The sequence below is a fragment of the Macrotis lagotis genome, chromosome 3 (assembly GCF_037893015.1).
Source record: "Macrotis lagotis isolate mMagLag1 chromosome 3, bilby.v1.9.chrom.fasta, whole genome shotgun sequence".
In the NCBI taxonomy this organism is placed as follows: domain Eukaryota; kingdom Metazoa; phylum Chordata; class Mammalia; order Peramelemorphia; family Peramelidae; genus Macrotis; species Macrotis lagotis.
Window position 1 is genome coordinate 286,498,945 of NC_133660.1, and position 17,285 is coordinate 286,516,229.

The 17,285-nt window shown below is 53.4% G+C and overlaps 1 protein-coding gene across 6 annotated transcripts in view; it reads left to right on the plus strand.

Annotated features, from left to right (window-relative positions):
* Positions 1 to 17,285, plus strand: part of RAB3IL1 (RAB3A interacting protein like 1) — a 53,472-nt gene that overhangs the window by 23,287 nt on the left and 12,900 nt on the right. For 5 of the 6 annotated variants that reach the window (XM_074231314.1, XM_074231315.1, XM_074231316.1 and 2 more), the window contains 3 exons: positions 14,807 to 15,047; positions 16,232 to 16,327; positions 17,129 to 17,206. In XM_074231314.1, coding sequence (XP_074087415.1) covers positions 14,807 to 15,047; positions 16,232 to 16,327; positions 17,129 to 17,206 — 415 coding nt within the window. Of the gene's footprint in view, positions 1 to 3,865; positions 4,004 to 14,806; positions 15,048 to 16,231; positions 16,328 to 17,128; positions 17,207 to 17,285 lie in introns of all 6 variants that reach the window. The other variant, XM_074231319.1, reaches the window with a different exon arrangement.

A 17,285-nucleotide genomic window follows, 5' to 3' on the forward strand; every position in this document is an offset into this window, starting at 1 on the left:
CCAGGTGGTCCTGGCCAAGAGGGCCCAGCTCTGTGGTGGCCAAACCCGACCACACGTGTGAGTAGGGGCGGAGGGGGGCAAGGGGAAAAGGAGACAGGCTAGAGCCAGGACCTGTCCTTTCAGCTCTGGGGGAGCACCTGAGCCACCCATCAGCAGGCTGGCTGGCATTGGCCAGGGGCCGCCAAGGGTGCCTGACTCTCAGCACCCATGTTGGCAATCCAAGTCAAGTCCCTAAATAATTGCTGAGCCTCGATGATCCAAACTGACACCAAAGACAGTCCCTGCCCTCAAGGAGCTGATTGTCTCCCTGGGGCCCAAAAGGACATAAAGAGAGCTATTTGCAGGACAAATGGGAAATGATGAAAAGGAGGAAGCCACTAGAATTAAAGAGCGGTGAGGGCTGAGATTTCAGTCCAGGTTTTTGGGACTCCTAATCCAGCTGCCTTTCTTTAAATGATAATAGGGCAGCTAGGTGCATAGAGCACTGGCCCTGAGTTCAAATCCTATCTCAGACACTTAATTCCCTAGCTGTGTGACCTTGGGCAAATCACTTAACCCCATTGCCTTAAACAAATTTTTTTTTTAAAAATTTAAAAATGATAATAATAAGCTTTGTATATAGAAGTTTGATGGATGGTATTGTAGATGGAGTGTTGACCCAGGATCAGGAAGACCTAAGTTCAAATTTGACCTCAGTCACTTAATTGTATGACTCTGGGAGGGTTGCTTAACTGCTTTGACTCGGTTTCCTCAACTGTGAAAAGGGAATCATCCTAGCAGATTCATTGTGTGAGAGTCAGAATTAGATAATTGCTTATTCTCCTCCTTTCCCTTCCCACTTAAAAGTTTGCATTTCATTCCTGCCACGATCCTCTATTATTGTCCCCATTCCACAGATAAGTAAACTGAGGCCTCCCTACAGTTTATTAGGCACTGTGTCTTCAAGAACCAGGGGTTCAAAGAAAGGCAAAAACAGTCCCTGCCCCCCGGAGCCACCCGCCTAAGGTGGGGGGGGGGATTGACATGTAAACAGTTATCTATCCATCAAGCTACAAGATAACTTGGGGGGTCACCTCAGAGGCAAGGCACAGAAGTGGGAGAGAACCAGGAAAGGCTCTGTTTGCCCCCCTGCCCCCAACCCAACCCAAACTGGGAAAAAAAAGACAAGGTCCTCACAAAAAAAATTCTACAATGGAGCAAAACTAATCCCATCCTTGGCCATGGGGCAAAAAAATGGCATCTCAGTCTTGGGGTCAATCAGCTCTGACCACTGGTGGGGTCCACCCTTCTTCCTCAGGCCTCTGGAACTGTGGCTCATTCAAAGCTATTAGTTTTAGATAATGTTATCGGACTATTGTATATCTGCTTCTACTCACTTCACTCGACCTCCTTTCTCACGGGTCTGGGAAGAGATTTAGCACACTGGAAGTCCAAGTCAGGGGACCCTAGGTCGTCGGACCAAGAGAGTCAGTTGAGAGCCTGGCGCGTCACAACTAGGAAGGGTCTTAGATCGTAGAGCTCCCTGGAGGGGCCTGCCCAGCCTTCTGAGGAAGGGAGCCGATGCCGAGCAAGGCAGCTGGCAGCAGGTCCTAGGGCTGGTCTGGGTTGCCTCTGTGTGTGTGTGTGTGTGTGTGTGTGTGTGTGTGTGTGTGTGTGTGTGTGTCGATGTATGTGTGAGTGGGTATGTGTGTGCATGAATGTGAGATTGTGTGTATAAGAATATGTGTGCATGTGTGAGTGAGTGTGCCAGTGTGCATGTGCATGTGTGAGTGTGTATGTGTGTGCATGTGCATGAATGTGAGAATGTGAGTGTGTGTGAGAGTGAGTGGGTGGAAGTGTGCCAATGTGTGGAAGTGTGAGTGTGTGGCATGTAAGTGAGAATATGTGTGTGTATGAACATGAGAGTGAGTGTGAGATGTGTGCATGTGTGTGTGTGTGACAGAGTGCAAGTGTATGTAAGTGTGTGCAAGTGTGAGAGTATGTGGTGTGTGAATGAGAATGTGTGAGTGACCAGGTGGAGGTCGGGTCCAGGCTCTCAACACTGCCCTCTGACCCTGGACCAGCTGACCGTAAAGCCAGGCCAGGGCAGGCTCCCTGACCGCTGAGGCCGGGTGCCCCCTGTATTCAAAGTTGGGGATGGGCTGACTGTGTCAAGGCTCCAGAGGCCTCTCCAGAGTGGAGCCAGGCAGTCTGGAGGAGCCTCTTCCTCACTACCCCCCTGGGAACCCCACTTCCTCCATTATCTGTTCTCAGAGCATCCCTGATAGAACACCAGAGGAGCGAGGGGGGGTAGATTTCAGAAGGAGACAGTTTATTCATCTGGACTTTGGGAACCCCACCCCATGCCCCCCAATATACACATGCACATCCTGTTTTTAATTTTGACCTGGGAGGGGCTGGCCTTCAGAAATCCAACTTTGTGGCAGATAAGGGCAATAAGATCATTTACCCAAGTAAAATTGGTTTCAGGTCAGACACCCCCAGCCAGCCCCACTTCCTGAGCCAAAGGAGACTTGAGGGGTGGCTCTCCTCGGAGCCATTCCCCTGGGTGGGGGCCTGGCTTCTCCCCATCCTTTCTGGCCCCAGACTGTGTTGCAACCCCTCAGTGCTGAGGAGGGGGAGGAAGGGAAGGGGGCCCCAGGGATGGGTGGGTTGTGTATTGACTTACTGTCTTGGAGGGACAGGGTTTGACTCTACCCCCAGTGACTTGCCAGCCAGGGGACCAGGGCAAGCCCCTCAGGTTCTCTGGGTCTCGAGTGAGGCCCCGTCGGACTCAGAATCTAGATACTGTGGGAAAAGGAGATTCAGAAGCCAAGGGAGCCGTCTTGTTTCAGTCCTTCAGAAGTCCGTAGGGGGCTTTCTGGGTAGACAGAATGGTTTGCCACTTCTTCTCCAGCTCGTTTGACAGGTGAAGAAACTGTGGCAAACAGTGGAGTGACTTGGCCAGGGTCACCCAGCTAGAGAGTGTCAAACTCGAGCCTTCCTCCTCCGGGGCTAGAGCTCAGGGTGCTGTGGCACCCATCATGGGCCTGAAGAGTCTGTGATTGATCAGTGTCTGCCCTCCAGCTTCACAGGCACAGGAGAGATTTGAAAGGGAAGCCTTGGTTGGGGGCCAGGCCTTCAGAAGGGTTTCCTTCCTGTGGGAGGGGGCTTGCCAAGGGACAGGACAGAGGAAGGAGACTTTCCAGGAATGAGTGACATCCTGAGCAGGGGCTAGGAGGCCATTCCCCCAGGGACCAAGCGGCGGACAGTTGGGCTGAATGCTCAGGGAGGGGGAGGCCGGTAACTCTGCTACCTCCAAGGGGCGAGATTTGGGCATTGTCCTAGAGGTGGGGGGCAACCCTCAGGCCAGGGAGCATGCTCCAAAGAGAAATGTGGCCAGTTGGAAGTCTGGAGAAGGGAAAGGCCGGGGGACCAACCACCTCCTGGAACAGAACCGGAGAGGTGTGAGGAAGAACTGGGGGGCCCTGGGCTTTGTTGATCCTCTGCTAGGTGCCAGTCCTTGCTCTAAGAGCTAAGATACAAGGAAGAGAGAAAACAAAGCCCAAACCCTTAAGACCCTCACAGACTAATGGGGGGGGGCATGTTATGAGGCATTGGAAGCCAAACTGAGTTTGGGTGAGGGCTTTCTCCAGGGGGCCAGTCATTCTTCTGGGTGGCAGGGGGATAGACAGGATGGGCCCCTACTGCCAGAGGATTCTTTGGCATAAGAAAAACTATAGAGGGGTCCCCTGTTCTGAGTAGTCCCTCATTTGACTGAGGGAAAGCCAGGGGCTTGCCTCTGGAGCTGCGGGAGAAATGGGAGCGTGTCTGCACGTGTGATGGTAGGAACTCACCATGGCGGTCTTGGATGTGTCGGATATAGGGAAAGTGGGAAGCCTTGGATTCTGGAATCCTGGACCCTGGACATGTCCTAGGGCTACAGCAGAGCTGGAGTGGGGGTCTCTCCAGATCATCTCAATCAAGCCCCCATTTCAGAGGGGAGACTGTGGTCCCAGATGAGGTAAGGGACTCACCCAGGGAGATAAAAACAGTAAAGAGTCTGGATTATTAAGCGTGTGGATGCTGGATGAATGAAGAGACATCTCTTGGATAACTCCCACCCTCTTCCTTTGAGGCCCTCTTCTTGCTAGGTTTTTGGGTCACCAAACCGTCGATCAATCGTCACCTTCCATGTACACTGTCTATATATCTTAGAGATACCGATTTATGGGCCTGTCGGGTCTCATTACAATGGGATCTTCTAGAAGACGGGGTGGGGTGGGGCTTTGTTTTTGACTCTCCTTACAAACTCTGGGCTGAATACCATTCTGGCACATACATACATACATACATACACACCCAAAGCTGGCCCTTCTGGGCCCAGATCTGCCAACGCTGGGGAAGCTGGACCCCAGTTTCCTCATCTGTAAAACAAGGAGATCGAACCAGTTTGTGTCTGAGGTCTGCTCTAAATCTGTGAGCCTGCTCTCCTAATGGGAGGAAGACAAGGGAGATGGATGACTGGCTGAATGAAAAACGTCTTTAGTAAATGAGCCCTTAATAGTGTGAAAATGCCGGACTGAGTAAGCTTAGGCAACACAGAGAGAGCAGATCCTTCCTCCCTCCAAGGACTTACCGTCTCTTAGAGGGGACCACATGGAGACGAGCAAGGGGGATTCTGGAGGCAGCTTATCCTGGAGACCAGCCTCTGAGAGAGCTCTTTGGGATTCCTGATTTTATCCCCCATAGATCGATTATAAGCTAACACATAGTGTCTTGCATTCCGTAGATGTTTAATGTTTGTTGTAGAACGAGCTCCTTCCATAGCTTTTGGTACCAAGTAAGTGTCTGGCAAACTCTTGCTCCAAAACATGGGGCTCATTGTATATCCATGATGCATAGCATACAGTAGGTGCTTAGTGGTTGAACTGATTCTGAATGGATGTTGGATCTGAACTCTGAATTTAGTGTTGAAGTGATTCTGAATGGAAGAGCAGAAGACATGGAGTGGGCAAAACCCCTTCATGCCTCAGTGTCCCCATTGGGTCAATGGAGAATGTTCTTTTCAGTCTGAGCCAATAAGCATTTATTAAGTGCCTGCTGTGTGTGTGAGATCCAGGTCTCTACTTTAACCCCCAAGTTGTTCATATGAAGGTCCAAGGAGAGCCTACTTTCCCCATGGCCTTGATGGTGCCTCCCAGGAGTGGGGAGAGTACCAGGGTTATGGTTGGTGCCAGGAGAACTCAATGCCACCTCCCACCTCAGAGACCACAAGTACTTGAGTCTGAGCCTAAGATTTTTTCTCTGTAAAATGAGAGGGCCGTGGGTTAAATGGTCTCTAAACTCCACCCCAGGTTTGGTGTTCTAAGGCCTTTCCTAACCCTGATGCTCCCTGTTCTAAGGACCTTACCCCCCACCCCGATAGTCCATGTGTTCTGTGATCAGAGGCTGGTCCCCCCGGCTCTGATTCTCAGTGCCCCCAAGGTCGTGTGCATTTTTTCCTCAGGAGCCTCTGGGAGCTGAGTGTCTGTCTGTCCTGCAGGGCTGTAGGGGCAGGGGAGGTCACAGCTCCCAGGTCAGTCTGGGCCTGTGGTCTCCTGAGGTGGGGGCAGCTCATTACACTTTTTTAAAAGTTTTTGCAAGGCAATGGGGTTAAGTGGCTTGCTGAAGGCCACACAGCTAGGTCATTATTAAGTGTCTGGAAGCCGGATTTGAACCCAGGTCCTCCTGACTCCAAGGCCGGTGCTTTATCCACTACGCCACCTAGTCGCCTCTCATTACACTTATAAATGGGGGGAGGAGCATGTCCTCTGTGGACTCTGAGCCCCACCCCACCATCCTCCCCAGGACATAGGGGCAAAATCCGACCTTGGACAGATGCCCATGATAAAGATGGCCCTTCAAGAGGACAAAGCACTGGCCTCAGCGCAGGGAGGGTGAACTTGAAGAAAGAGAGCCAGGGTTTGGAAACTGGAAAGTTCCTCAGAAGCCCTCATTTTACATATGGGGAAACTGAGGCCCAGGGGAAGGAGATTGATCTGTTGAAGAATTCACCTAGGATCACCAGTCTAGAAGGAACCTTGGGGGCCATAGATAGACTAAGACCCAAGGCAGTGGGGAGTGACTTGACCGGAGTTACATAGCAAGTAGGATTTGAACCCAGGTCTTCTTCCCTTGAAGCTGCTACTCAGGTCTCCTTGCAGGTCCCTCGGGTGCCCTGTCTGCTACTTCCCGGCAGTCCTGACCTGTAAGGTCACCGATTTGTGCCGCCAGGACATGAGAGGTTACCGTGTTGACGTGTCACATAGCTTTAGTGAAGGCCCGGCCAGTGAAGTGGACATTTCCAGGGTGGGCCCAGTGGGACAGGTGGACAGACACAAGGCTAGGAAGGAACCCCAGAGGCGGGTCTGCAATGTCTCTGTTACCCTGGGGCCTTCTCCTTGGCATTTGGCTTTCTTGAATTTTTCACACCAACAAGGAGAGCCTGGCATCCTTCACCAAGTAGGGTGGGCAGAGCGGCCAAGCTGCTGGAGCACACTTTTTTTCCCTGGCCCAGGCCCATTTCCTGAGGAAGTGAACCAACAAGGCCTTTTCCTGAATAAACTGCCTGTGGGGCTCTTGAGACCCGGCTTGGATTCTTGTCAGCCTCCCCGCCCCCCTCTGACCCAGAGATGCTGACCCTCTCCTCCTGGACATCTGGCACCCCGGGCCCTTCCCAGCTCCTTGCCCAAGCCCCAGGGACAGAACAAACCCTTTAAGGAGGAGGCCATGGGTCACGAGCCACGGGCCACGGCCATGGACCATGGAGAGTGGCATCATTTGTGGGGTCCCACGGGCCGAAGCTCTGACCAATGGGTGGAAGTCTGAGCAGCAGATTGGAGCCTCAGATAAGGCAGGGCTCTCTAGCCGGTGGAGCTGCCTGGCAATGGAGCTGCTGCCTCTGGGGGTTCCCCGACTAAGAGGGGCTTGGGCAATAATGAATTATGAGCAGCCACTGTCCTGGGTGAAGGGAGCTCCCCTTTGAGCTGAAACCCAACCTGAAAGGTTCCTGGGCCAACTCACTCGTTTCATAGGAAATGAAGGAAAATCAGACCTGGGGGATGGGGGCAGGGTGGGGAGGGTGAGTTAGGGGAGATTGCAACCTGGCCTTCTTGTCTTTGGCTTTATTTTGGAGAGGGTGATTTCAGAGAAAGAAACCTGGTGGTTGTGTCCCCCCTTTTTTGTTCCCTTTTCCTTTACTGGCTTCCCAAGGGTAGAGTCACTGGACCTGTGTGACCCTGGGCAAGTCATCGCCCCCTCCCTGGGCTCAGGGAGGATCTCCAAGGCCCTTCCAACCCTAGATCTGGATGTGGTACCTTGGTGAGGTCTCCATTAAGCTCCTAGGCGTGCTCCAGCCTTGGCCATCCCTCCCTCTGGGTGGCATCATCTTCTGAGACTGTTAGTTGGAGGTGGACTTGGGCCGGGCTGGTCGTCTGGTGGCTCTCCAGCCACTCCAAACATTTGGGAGACAGCAAGGATGGGGGAGGGAGTCAGTGGAGCAGATAACCCCGGGCCACCCCATGAGTTCAAACCCATGACCACTTTTTCCTGCTCTCATCGATCAGTGCCCCTTGGGCCCCCAACCTTTGAGGGCCACTGGAGTGGGCTGATGTCCCAGGTCTGGCCTCAGCAGCTCAGGCTTCAAAACCCACATCAGTTGTGGGGGCCGAGTGATCTTAGGCTGCCCAGGCTCTCTAGGAACGAAAGAATGAGTGAACGAATGAACAAACAAACGAATGAATGAATGAATGAACGAACAGAGCAGTTTCTGACCTGACCAGGTCCTGGCTTCTGCGGGGGGGGGGGGGGGGGGGGGATGGTTTGAGAGAAGTGCCCCAGGAGCAGAGGGGTCTCTGAGAAGGAAGATGGGTATATATGGTGACTGTTGGCTGCTCCCCATTTTCCAAGGTCTGCCTTCCTCTCCCTGGCACTAACCAATCGTGTGACTAGGGAACAGCTTAGATCCTTTTCCCTCATTTTCCCCATCTTTGAGGGACACCCCAGTGATTTGGGGAGGGGGCCCTGGGTCTGGAGTTGGCCTTTGACCCTTACTGGGGTGCTCCTATTGCTAAAACCTCTCATTTCTTTTTTTTAATCTACCCTTCTCCCCCAATTGAACAACAGCCCCCAGAGCCCCAGAATGAAACCCTCATCTTAAACCCACAGTGTCTCTAAATTCTCAGTCGGCTCTTTTGGGAGAGGAATCAAACCCATGTTTCTGGCCAAGGGTGATTCAGCAGGACAAGCTCCCACCCCCTTAACACTTTCCCTGAGTCGTCTCACAGCTCTCCCCCACCCCAGTATCCTTGAGCTGCCCACATTGGTATTCTAACAAGAAGAGAAACTGAGGTCTGGGGGGGAGGAAAAGGCAGAAGCTAGAGCAAGAGCTGGGAGAGGGTCTCCCTGCTTTGTTGAAGCCTTTTCCCTCTACCCTGGGGGGCCTCCTCAGCCTGGGCCCCTTCCCTTCCCGGGCACACTCGGAATCTGTTGTGGAGAACAGCCATCCTCCCTTCCCTCCTTCCGGAAACCCTCTGCTGACGCGGCATGTTCTTGTGGGATGACTCCCCTTCTAGCTGGCCCCCACCCACTTTTCCATTTCCTCCCTCCCTAATCACATGCTTCATTCCTCCTGGGCCTGCTCCGGACTCTTCCTTCCCTCCCTCTCCTCTGGAGTCCCAGTCTGCAATTTCTCAGTCACCCCCTTTCTGGGTGGCAGTATGGTTCAGTGGAGAGAGCCCCTCTTTCCCTCGGTTTCCTCATCTGTCAGATAGGGATGATAGCTTGTGAGATAATAGAGATAAAGCCCAGGTGGGCACAAGGTCATTGATAAGGAGCTGGAGAGGCCAAGCCCCTGGCTCCCAGGAAGAGCCTGGGAGTTCAGGGTCTGGCTCTGGGACAGAGGTCAGTGACTGAGTCCCTGATGTTGGACTGGCCCAGTGTGGGGACAAAAGCAAGGAGCCCGGCTCATAGGGAGCTTGCATTCTAATGGGGAAGAGCACCGCTGACCCATAAAGACCCTCTCATTAGGCATGATCAGCTGGGGCTCCTAAGCAGGCTCTAGAAGGATCCAGGGGTTCCAGGAAGTAGAGATGAGGAGAGAGAACATTCCCGACCTGGGGAGCAGTGGGGGGGGGGGAGGGAGAAGAGAGGAAGGACCTGATTTACAGGGGTCTGTGCTCTCCTGGGGCCCAGTAGACCCCTTTCATTCAGAGGAAGCTGAGAAGGCCTCACCAGAGCCTTCACCTGGAGGAGACTTGGTGGGGGGGGGGATGGTGAGAGCACAGGTCAGAGCAGGTGAAGGAGAGGAGGAGGGTGGCAGGCAATGAGATTGCACTGGGGGGCAGATGTAGAGAATGCCAAGGGGAGTTTACATTTGATTCAGGAGGTGATGTGGGAGACTGGCTCCAAGCTCTTCCTCTGGCTTCTGCCTCCCGCATGAGCCTCAGTTTCCTTTCTTGTAAGAATACTGCTGTGGGTAGCTCAGGGATACTGGGGGACAATGAACTCTGAGAGGACCCAGGGAAAGTGTTAAGGGGGTGGGAGCTTCTCCTGCTGAATCACCCTTGGCCAGAAAGATGGACTCAGTTCCCCTCCCAAAAGGGCTGACCAAGAATTTGGAGACAATGGGAAGTCTTGGAGTAAGACTGGGCCAAGACAAAGGAAAGAATCTCTGATGTAGCTTCAGGAGAGATGGGGATTCGAGATGGAAACCCAGATAAAACTGCCCCATCCCTCCCCCAATATACTTAGGCAACATATAGACTCCTCTCAGGGGAACCGAACCCAGAACCCAGCTCTGTGGGGACAAGAACCCAGCTTCGTGGGCTCAGAGGATTTGGGAGGAAGGAGTTTTGTAAACTTCAAGCATGAATCTTATGATAAAAACCCAAACAGGACCCCAGGCTGGTGGCTCAAGTGAATAAATGCTGAGGGAGGGGGTGGGCTGGAGGCCAGAGAACCAGGGAGGCTGTTGCTACCCTGGCCCAGGCAGGAGGGATCCAGGGCCTGAGTGAGGGTGATGTCACTGGAATGTGGAAGAGGGGCTGAATGCAAGAGGTGGGGGAGAGTTGGCTTTAGAAGTGGGCCCTTTGGAAGAGTTGGAGGAGTCCAGGGGGAAGGGGGATCCTGCTTTCTATAGGTTTTTGCAAGGCAATGGGGTTAAGTGGCTTGTCCAAGGTCACATAACTAGGTCATTATTAAGTGTCTGAGGTCTGATTTGAACTTGGGTACTCCTGTCTCCAAGGTCGGTGCTCTATTCACTGTGCCACCTAGCTGCCCTGGGGTCCTGCTTTCTTGACCCAGACTCTGTCTCTGTCTGTCTATCTGTCTGTCTCTTACTTTCTCTCTGTCTCTGTCTGTCTGTCTGTCTGTCTGTCTGTCTCTCTCTCTTTGTATGTTCTCCCTTTCCCAACTTGGGTGTGTTGTGGGGCAGCCCTGGACTGTGGCAGGAAAACCTCCTTCCCTATCCTCACTCCCTTGTGGGAAGGGAAGCCTCGGGGTCCCCAGGCTGATGGGCAGAGATCGGCTGTAGGTGTATGTCATCAGGGTCCCTGTCACCCCCTCTTCTACGAGGGTGATGCTAGAAGGAAAAGAGGAAGGCAGAGATTTAGAGTCATAGAACTAGAAAGACCTTAGATGCCAAACCTCTCATTTTATAGATGAGGAAACTGAGTTCAATGAGATCAAATGATTTGTCCATGGTCACTTATGTGGGAAAGAAAAGAGGCAAGACTGAAATCCAGGACCTCTGGCTCCCAAATCCAGTGTCTGGATGTCATTTTTTTTAATGTTCATGCATCCTATGACCTGGCAGGGTAGATGGAAAGGGCCAGAGGCCCTGGGGATACCAAGAAGGGATGGGGGTGGGGAGGAGAGAAGACATGATTCAGAAAATTTAGTCAATGTACTGAAAAAGTCGTCATATGCGATATTCCATACTCAGAGTCTCCCACCTCTGCAAAGAATCATGGGTGGTCACATTTTCAGTCTTTCCTTTGGGTCTAAGTTCATTACAAACTTATAGTGTTCAGTGTTGATTATTTTGTTGCCCCTTCCCCCCATTTATATTGCTATGGTCATTTATGTATATCATTTCCATGCTTCTTCCTTTTATTTTGAATCAGTCAGTGGAAGTCTTCTCTTTTCATGTTTCTCTGTGCCCTACTATTTCTTGTTTTTTATGGTAACCTAACATTTCTTGTGTCTCTGCAGTTTGACCATTCCCTAGTTAATAGCTATCAGCTTAATTTACCACTATAAAAAGTGAATGAATATTCTAGGCATGTGGGTCTATCTTTTAATCCATACTGTAGACGTACTTTCTTTGTATAATTCTGAATCGTTGTCTAGAATAAATTCACAACTCCACCCACCATGAACTGCTGTGCTCAGCATAATTCTTTTTTTTTTTTTGTCATTTTTGTCAATTTGTTGGGTGTGAGGTGAAACCCTCAGGCTTGTTTTGATTTGCATTTTCCTTATTAGTCATAGTTAATAGTTTGCACTGAAAACTCTCTGTTGGAGAATGGTTTTTGATTTTATATATTTCTGTTGGTTGTCCTGCTTATAGCCTGGACATCTCTTCCTTTCCTACCTTAGTTGCATTAATTTTGTTCATTCCAAACTTTTCATTTTCATGTAACCAAATTGATCTTGTTTATCTCTTGGAATTGACCCCTTCTTTGGTTAAGAACCCCTCACCACTGCTGTGAAAAACACCATCTGGTGGTCTTCTAAATTTGCTATGGTACAAACCTTAATATTCAGATCACTCGTCCCTTTGGTCTCTATTGTGTCACAGACTTGAGTCTAATTTCTGCCATATTGCTTTTCAGTTTTCCTAGAAAATTTGTTCAGAAAAAAAAAGAGAAGAGAAGAGTGCCTTTCCAGCTAAAAACCTAGGGTTGCATCAACCACCTTCCCCTTTTTCTGCAACTATACGTGTCTTTTGCCCAATTCTATTTTTTGCTTCTTTCCCTTCTTCCTAGGCCCCTATCTGTGCCAGGGGATATTTTCTAGAATTTAATCACCAAGGAAATAGTCACCCATAGAACCTGCTAGATGGTATAGGGAAAAGAATACTAGCCCTGATGTCAGAGGATCTCAGTTCAAATCTTGCCCATGATGTGACTCCTGGGCAAGCCTCTTCCTCTCCTGGAGCCCCAGGGTTCCATCTGTAAATGAGGCTGCAGAGGGCCCTGTGCCAGGGGGCCAGAGAGGCAGGAAAGTCTCCAGTCGAGTTTCCCAGGACCCGGGTTTGAGCCACAGCTCGGCTGTTTAGTGATCTCTGCCATTGAGTCTAGGGGGACGCCTCTCCTGGGTGGGGGGTGAAAGCAGCCCCCATCCCCACTGGCCCAACAGCTCTGGGAGGCTGGTGTCCCCTGCACTGAGCTCATCTCGTGGATGATGGGCCCTTTCTCCCCGAGGCCACTTGGGGAGCTGAGAGCTGGCCAGCCCAGTTGATCCACCCAGATTCCTGGGTAATTGCTCCCTTTGGAAATGACCCGGCTGGAAAGACCTTAGAAGACCTTTAGGCCCAGGGACGCAGGCTCATGCTCTCTCCTCCCCTCCCCCTCTCTCCTCCCCTCCCCCTCTATTTCCTTCCCTCTCACTTTCTCTCTCTCTCTCTCTCTCTCTCTCTCTATCTATCTCGCTCTCTCTGTCTGTATGTCTCTGTCTCTCTGTCTGTCTCTGTCTCTGCATGTCTCTGTGTCTCTTGTCTCTCTTTCTGTCTCAATCTGTCTGTCTGTTTCTCTGTCTCTGTCTCTCTCTGTCTCTGTCTGTATGTCTCTCTGTCTCTGTCTGTCTCTCTGTCTTTGTCTCTCTCTGTCTCTCTCTTTTTCTCTCTCTCCTTTCCTCTCCCCCCTCCCCCCCTTTTTAGTTTTATTCATCATTTCCTTCAACTTTCTCACTTTACAGAAGAGGAAACTTGAGTGAGGCAGGGACTTGGCCAAGGTCACACAACAAGTCCGTGGGTCTATAGTCACATCTTCCCTTGACTCCACTTCTGTCCACCCACCCCCAGCCTCTCCCTGCCCAAAGGAGGGGTTTCTATGATGGGCGCCCCAACCCCCAGTCTGTCTCGCTGGGCAGAAGCTGTGGGAGGCTCCTTCCCCCCTCCCCCCAGAGGTCCACAGATGCCGCACCTCGGATGGGGCAGATAACCCAGCCCTGGCAGCCTGCCCCAGCCGCCCCTTATCAGCAGGTCCAGGAGCTGGACCCCGGTGCCTCCCCCCCAGTCCCTAGGCCTTCTCTCCGTGGGGTCCAGCCCTGCTGGAGAATGGGCGGAAGGCCGCTGGCTCAGGAGCCGGGAGCTTCTCCAGTTTCGCTGAGTGAGCAAGTCTGCTGCTGCCTAGGCCCCAAAGCGCCAGGTTTCCCCAGACGCTGGGGCTGCCCTCCCCCCACTTCCTCCCCCAGGCAGCCTGCAGGAGGGGAGCAGGAGGGACCAAGGAGGGGGCATCCAAGCCCAGCAGGAGGCATGAACAGAGGCTGTCCCTTTGCCCCCAGAGAAGGAAAAGGAGCCTGTTGGCCAGGGAAGGCCCCTGGGAGCCTGTGTACAGGGGTGTTGTGGACTGGGAGTCAGGAGATCTGGCTTCAAATGTCAAGAACTCCCCCGTGACCTCAGGAAGGTCACTCTAATTCTTTGTGCCTCAGTTTCCCCATCTGTGACAGGAAGGAGGTTGGTCCAGGTGGGTTTAAACCCCGGATCCTTGTGAGCAAACCATTTCCCAGTATGGCCCATGGCCGGGGTCTCCCCAGAGTCAAGGGTCTCAGGGGGACTTTGAAGCTGGCGACCAGGCTTTGGCAAGGTTGGTGGGTGTGGAGGGGAGATGACGATGCTTTAGAACTGTGGGGTTCTGGTCCCCTCCTCTGCCTTCCCTGCACCCCAAGAGTCTAAAGGATTCGACCAGGTGGGCATTAAAGCTCCTCCCAGCTCTGCTATCTGGGTGACTGGAGGAAGAATGCCAATCTGGTGTCAGACACCTATTCGCTGTGGGAGCTTGGACAAGTCCCTTCATTGGGTTTGCCTCAGTGTCCCTGTCTGTAAAATGAATTGGAGAAGGAAATGGCCAACAAGACAGTGGAAGACAATGGGGAATGGGGTTGCAGAGAGTCAGGCAGGTCTGCCCCACCTGATGACAAGAAGGCTGACGCAGCGGGATGCGACGGGCCCCTGCCTCGCGTCTGGTCTTCTCTGTGAACCCTTCTGCCCTTCCCGAGCCCCCCCCCCCCACTGTACTATCCACTTGGCACGTGGTCATCTTCCTCACGTGGCCTTCTCTGACTGGGTCATGCGCACAAATATACCTTGTCTGCTTCAAGAGACTGGAGCCTCAGCCCAAGCTTCTCAGAACTCTTGGCTCCCTGGTATCTGGCTCTCAAGGAATACTGAAGAGGACAGGGAAGGCCAGAACTAGGGGGACCTTGGAACATGGGGTTCAAGGCTGGGAGAGACCTTGGGACAGGAAATATTAGAACCAGGGGGATCTTAGAACATGGGGGGGTCAGGGCTGGGAGGGACCCTAGAACAGGGAAGGTCAGAAGTGGGATAAGTTAGTGAACAGAAGACCTAGAATACCAAAGATGGAAAGGACTGGTTGAAACCATCCATCTCCTCTCTCCTTTTACAAGGAGGAAACTGGCTTCTAGGGAAGAAAAAGGGAGCAGACCAGGGTCCCACAGAGTTAGTGGGGGGCAGGATTCGCCCCCAGGGCCTGCACTTTCCTAAGGCAGCTGCCCTCCCTGGGTGCCCGGCTTCTCGCTGATCCCTGTGTTTCTCCTGCAGTCAACCCCAACCAGAAGAAGGGGGGCAACCATCCCCTGTGACAAGCTCCTGGAAAACCCCAACCTCCTGCAAAGGAAGGAGGGACTCCCAGCCGCTGGAGCCTCCCTGCGGGGAGGGCGGCCGAGGCGAGGAGGCCCACCCAGCCAACCCGCTGGACGTCTCCCGCCTGCGCAGCTCCTCGGTGGAGATCCGGGAGAAAGGCTCCGAGTTCCTGAAGGAAGAGCTTCGGAAGGCTCAGAAGGTGGGGGGTCCTAGGTGCAGGTCAGGGCCCGCTGGGGGCGCAGACACACCCGGGAGGGGGGCTCGGGTCAGGCCTAGCCTGGTGCCTCTGGTTAGACAACACGTATGTGCCAGACCCACCCGCCCCAGCCCCTGCCCCCAGGGAGCTTCTGGACCAAGGTGGAGACAACACGCCACCATCTGGACCAGCCAAGATGGAGCGCAGGATGAACTGGAGAAGGCCAAAGAGTCCAGTGAAACCCTGGGACCCTTCCCATGGAGATGCTTAATGCGCAATACTTAGCGTGTTCAGGGAAGCCTATCATGTGGGGATGGAGCTATCGGTAGTCACAGCCCCAGATGTAGAGTATGATCTGTTCACTGGCCAGGTGCTGCTCTCCCCATAGAAGATCTGGTGGTCCTTGGGGTGGGCACAGAGACAAAAAGCGTCACCTTCACAAATTGTATGAATGTCATCAGAAAGGAATATGGAGGTGACTAAGAGGATGCTGACCCTGGACAAGTCACTTAACCTTTGTCAGCCTCGGTTTCCTCACATGTGAAATGGGATTCCCATAGCGGTTGCCTCATGATGGGGGCGGGGGGAAATCCAGGAAGATAATACCATACATCCAAAGCTCCTGACACTGATGCTGGCTCTCACTAGTGGGACCATAACCTGGAGCCCAGACTCAGATGGAATGGCTCTGATCCCAGCCCCAGCCCCAAACAAGAGTTCCCCCTTCCTTCCCCCAAACAGTGGTCAGTCGTCCATCCTCTGCTCAAGGACTCCAGGGAGCGGAACCCCCCCCCACAACCTGCCAAGGTCAACCCCTTGGGACCACTCTCCCTGTGAGAGAATCCTCACTTCCCCCATCCTCCACCACCTAAATCTAGCCCCAGCCCAAGGCCGAGCAGAACCACCTGCTGGCCCCTCTCCTGAGGACCTAGGGTCTGATAGGAGAATGGGTGCGTTCAAAGGAGCCCCCGTCTCAAGTCTTGGGTGGCTTTGTCCTGGCGGTGTAGGTAGAGGCTAGAGTAGTGCTGCTGTCCCGGTGGGTTCCGTGGCCTTGGACTAGTCTGGGGGGGGGGGGGGTTCAAGGGGCCTGATGCATTGGAGAGAGCAGGATCATGGCCTGGCCCAGGGATCCCTGTGATGGGAAGGGGTGGTCTGCCCCAGGCTCCCCACGCCTCTGGTCTCCTCAGGAGCTGAAGCTGAAGGATGAGGAGTGTGAGAGGTTGTCCAAGGTCCGGGAGCAACTGGAGCGGGAATTGGAGGAGCTGACCGCCAGTCTGTTTGAGGTAAGTCCGGAGGCGCCCCGGCTGGGGGCAGTCTCCGGCCTTGGAGCATGCAGATGGTCCCGGGATTGGGCCTGTACATCCCTACAGTTTGGGGGGGGACCCAGCAGATCAGGGTGGGTGGAACCAGGAAAGAGCCCCGAGCTTGGAAGGAAATTAGTGATTCTAAGAGGAAAAGGAAATCTGGGCTAGAGAGGCAGCCTGGAGGTGGGAGGATCCCTGAGGAGGGGGAGGGGGAGCCGGGTGGACCGGACTGAGGAGTGGATGAAGGCAGGAGGACACAAGGTGGGGGAGGAGGGGCTGAAGACAGAAACGGGCAAGCGTCAAACTCTGCCTCAGTTTTCTCAACTGTCAAATGGGGAAAACAGTAATCCCCCCACCCAAGCATGGTGGTCCTGCTTCATGTCGACGCTGAATGGAGTCTTGGTGGGTGCGTTCTAGAGGGAATTCCTAGTTGCGCCAGGCGCTCAGACTGGGAGCCCCGTGGTATAGCCAACTGACCTGGATGTGCGGTTGGAGGTCCTGGGTTCAAATCCAAGCTCTGCTGCTTAATGGCTAAGCCACCTTGGATGAGGGGGCTGACCTTCCTCTCTGAGCCTCAGTCTACTCTGTAATATGTGGGGCCAGGACAGAGGGGCTGGACTTCATCCATTCCCCTCAGTGGCCGTGCCTGCCCAGAGACAGGCGGTCTTGGGTAGGGTGGCCTTTTCCTGAGCAGCCCAGAGTCGGGGGGCCACCTGGGCCACAGAGGGAAAGTTGGCGCAGGGCCTCTGGGGTCCCCCATGGCCATCCTTCCCTTTTCAGGAAGCCCACAAGATGGTCAGAGAGGCCAACACGAAACAGGCAGCATCAGAAAAGCAGCTGATGGAGGCCCGAGGGAAGGTGAGGTACCCTCCCCTGCCCCTTTACCCACCCCCCAAGACATTCTCCATCCATTCGGCAGGCCCCTGCCCCATGTGGT